Source organism: Rousettus aegyptiacus, unplaced genomic scaffold (genome assembly GCF_014176215.1).
Source record: "Rousettus aegyptiacus isolate mRouAeg1 unplaced genomic scaffold, mRouAeg1.p scaffold_m13_p_2, whole genome shotgun sequence".
NCBI classification, from domain to species: domain Eukaryota; kingdom Metazoa; phylum Chordata; class Mammalia; order Chiroptera; family Pteropodidae; genus Rousettus; species Rousettus aegyptiacus.
In genome coordinates this window covers 85061051-85065219 of record NW_023416295.1, presented here as the reverse complement: position 1 = coordinate 85065219, position 4169 = coordinate 85061051, and the positions used below count along the sequence as shown (strand labels likewise).

At 50.3% G+C, this 4169-nt stretch overlaps 1 protein-coding gene across 1 annotated transcript; it reads left to right on the top strand.

The window, feature by feature from the left end:
- The first annotated feature begins 379 nt into the window (after positions 1-379).
- Positions 380-2961, top strand: TEX51 (testis expressed 51). Its single transcript, XM_036235851.1, is given in 9 exon segments — positions 380-589; positions 689-758; positions 1022-1111; positions 1356-1373; positions 1458-1541; positions 1906-1974; positions 1977-2012; positions 2618-2693; positions 2781-2961. Coding segments are annotated over 9 exon segments (834 nt in total).
- Positions 2962-4169: the final 1208 nt, after the last annotated feature.

Sequence of the window (4169 nt, the reverse complement as noted above, 5' to 3'; positions counted from 1 at the left end):
TGTGTGGAAAACTGATTCAGGTTCTTTATACACCTTACACTTTCTCCTTACCTCTCAAATTTCAGACTGTTGAATTACTCCATACATGGTAAATGTCATCAGGAGAGCTGAGCACCAGCCACAAAGCAGCACAACCATATTTCTGTTCCTCATGAGGACCCACCCCCCATTCCACCACTACCACCAATGAGCATATTCAGAGGAGGGTTTTGTCTGATGTCAAAGTCTAGGTTCTTGCCATGGCTGGCCCTTGCCTCATCCTGTGGAATTTACTTTTGTTCTGCAAATAGAATGTGGTTGCCAGGGAGATAGGGCACCAGCATTCCATGCGGAACTGCCAAGCAGGGTGGTCAAAGCACAGAAGTGACAACCCCAAAAGATGCTGCTTCTCCTGCTCAGCTATCTCCTGCCTGCCGCTGACACCTATGGAAAGAACTGCCTCCACTGCTGGCCAGAACTGCCTGCATTAATAGACTATGACCTCCAGATTCTTTGGGGCACCCCAGGGCCACCTCCAGAGCTCTCGCAAAGCCTCTACTCCTTATTCCTGGAGCGTCGTGTCTTACTGGACCCCTGGTACCTTGGTAAGGTGCAGCCTCAAGATCAGGAATCGAGGCTGGCCCCCTTACCTGGCCTGAGATCTTACTCCCCTGACTTGCCTTCCTTTCATATCCCATTCTCAGATGAGGACCATTTGGAGGAAGAATTAGCCAAATTATTCAATCATATAGATCAAGCCATTAAGACATTTAGAAACGGTAAGGAAGCCAAGTGTCCCCGGGCCCCTAGGTTTGGGTTAACAAAGCCTGGCTCTTCAAAGTATTCCCAGAGGATTCACTTGCCCTGGGGTGGAGAGGTGTTGTAAATGGAGAGCAGTCACGGCATCTTTCTGTGTGCTGCTCTATGAAATTTATGTTTGAAAAAAACTGGTTTGCATTCCCAACCTTGAGAAAGTTATGTAATTCATTTGACCAGTGAGACATAGGTGACCAAAGCATCCTTTTTCTCCTATTCCATCCAGATAAAGCATTACTTCTGGAAGAGGTTCAGATCCAGAAGAAGCTATTTTCTGAGAGGCTGAGTGAGCTACCTGAGAAGCTGAAGAATAAGGGTGAGAGGTGGGGCTGCCCCTGCCCACACTCAGCCCTTCGCCTCCTTCACGACCCTAGGAGGAGAGCAGTGTCCAGTTGTCAGCCCCTCCCAGACCCTGCCCTGGAGCCCCCATCCCTGCCCATGTACTGCATGCCTATCCAAGCCTTCTCCCAGCTTCATTTCCTGCTCATTCCCCTACCCCTCCTGGCTCTGTCTGCCTCCCCAGCACCTCAGTTTCTCTACCATCTCATCCACCTGGGCAGCCTGCAACAACTCCTGTGGTGAGTATCTTTGGGGACTGGGTCTGGGAAAGGGGTAAGGGGCACCTGGCCCTTTCTAATACTCCTGCCTATCCCCTCTTACAGACCTACCCTCCTCACTGGAGGTCATCAACTGTGCCAACTGCAAGACACACATCCTCACCTGCAAAGACCCAACTATCTGCCCAGGTCAGTGGTTGGTGGCCCATCTGGCCTTTAAGTCCCCTACCTGTATTCCCAAGTTCATTGTGGATTGTCTCTTTCTGGGTTGTTTGTCTCTTCTGTCCAGCCCTGAGCTCTTCTTGCTTTCCATCATCACTGGTGAAAGTAGCACTTCCTGATATTTCTCAATTCCGCATGTCCAGCTTCAGAGCCATAGAGCCACCAACCTCTAAGACATCTTTCTCAGGTCCTCAGAACCATCATGCTTGAAGACATGCCCAAACCCATCTTCACTCCCCCAAATCTTCTCTTCCTTCAGGGCCCCTCTTAGCAAATGGCCCCACTCAAGACCTAACTTTCTAAACCAGGAACTGTACTCTCCCTTACTCAGTAAATGCAATCACCAAGTCATGTGACATAATTCTTGAATGTGTTGCCATATTTTCATTCCAATATATACCTTTTCTTCAGATATCCTCATCTCTCACTCACATTATGGCAACATCTACCTGGCCTCCTTCCCCCTCTTGGCCACATCTCACTCAGCAACCAAAAACCTTTTCTCACAAAGAAAATCTGCCTATGACACTCCCTGTTTATAACCTTCAGGGGCTCCCAGTTGCCCCCAGATAAAGTGCACTCCCCATTAGAGGCCTTGCGTGAGCAGTTCCCACTCACCTCCCAAACCCCTGACACCCCGGCCACAATGGACGGCTTCATGCTTCTGTCTTTGAATATTCTGTATCCTTTGCCTGGAACACAGTTTTGCCCCTTGCTATCTGAACTGAATTCCTACTTGTCTTTCAAAGTCCAGTTCCCACCCCCACCCTGAGGCTTATAGCCCTCCTCAAGATTACTCCTCCTCTGCACTGTTTTGTCCTGCTTCCCTTGAACACTGCACCATAATTGTTTGTCCTCCTCCTAGAGGGCAGGGACCAAGTCTCATTCATCTCAGTGTGTGCTGGGTACACAATAGGGATTCAGTAAGTGTTTGCAAACAAGTGACTGAGTGGGTGAATAAAACAAGGAGTGTGGCTTTCTCTCTGGGCCAAGTTGGGCCTGACTGTTCCCCAAACATCTGGCTCCCTCTTTCACACCCCCAGCTGAGACTCAGAGGAACTTCGCATGGGCTGTGAGCCTCGGCATTCTTCTGCCCCTGGCAGTCATAGCTGGAGGTGGGTGAGTGACTTCTCCAAGCCCCAGCATCCCAAAGGAAAACACACCTTCTCCTTAATTGACCCATCTCCACCCTGTTTCCTGGTCCAGATATTATATTTCCTGGCTCGAGAAGAAGAAGAAGAAGAAAAAGAAAGCAGAAGAGGTACTGGGGAAGAAACTCTTGTCTGACTCTAGGGTTCCCAAGGAGAGGATGCTGGGTTTGCTTTGGGTGATGGCCCCAAGAGTCCTGCAAGCATGTCCCATCATCTCCTCACCCTCCCCCTGCTAGCCCACCACCCTCCCCTTCCATGAACACCCCTCTTCTACTCTCCTGGTGTCAACAGTGATAGCTACACAGCCGCATACCAGCCTCACCTAATTCTAACACCAGAGATGAGGGTAGGTAAGTCCTGCAACTCTTGAGGAGTTCCAATGTCTAGGTGTCGAACAGAGGTGGCAAGAGGCCAGCTGAAGGTCCAGCAAGAGCAGGGACTAGCGTAAGAAGACCAGAAAATAGGGTCCATGTCACATTAACAGCAGTCTTTGTCCATGTCTTGGCCAAAATGTCTACCCTGGGGACACCCAGGTCCCCAAGTGAATCACTGGTGCTGACAACAGTTAGATTTCCCTGGCTCTGCTAATGGGAAAACTTTGCCTACTCTTGTTCTATCCCCCTCCTTGTTTCTTTTTTCCTCAGGCCCCAAGGCCACCAAATTAAAAGGAACCCTTTTATCCCAAAGGCCCAACTCTGCCCCTTCCCCTCAGTCCCTTGCCCTCACTGATTCTCCAAGCCTCTAAGCCTTGGCCCAGGTTCTGCCTTAAGACTAAATGGAACCTCTCTAGCAACCTTGTGGTACCTCAAGGTTGCTAGAGAGGTTCCATTTAGTCTTAAGGCAGAACCTCTCTAGCAACCTTGAGGTACCACAAGGTTCAGAGCGCTGCTCAGCAAGTCATCTTCTGGGGGTGAAAGAAAGCAGGTTTGAGGCCCAAGCTGCAGGAGGGCGACCCAGAACCTGGACTCAAATCCTGGCTCTGATGCTGAAGTTCTGGTTTCCCACTGCATCTCTGTCTCCCCATCCGAACACAGATGGGGATACAAGGCTTTCATCACATTGGTATGTTCTGATCCTTAAGTCCACTGGATTCGTATTTGCCATCCCAAATCTGCTTGTGCTGTGGGTCCAAATTCAATGCTCTTATTCCCTTACTCTCCTGCAGTCCACTGCAATCCTGCCAAGGCCCACATCTCAGCTCCTAATAAAAGGCCTCTTGCCTCCTTAAGCTGGCTGGTGATTTGCCCAAGCAGCTGGAAGCAAGCTGACTTCAGCAGCACTATCCTGCAATAAGGGCCACTCCTTAGGCAGGGGCAGAGGGACTGCAGGAGACTGAAGCGAGACATTAAATGGACCATAAATGGCATCCTGGGCAGGGAGCCCCATGGCCAAGAGCAGCTGTGAGTCTCAGCCATGGGTATCTCCAGCTTAGCCAGCCAGGGAT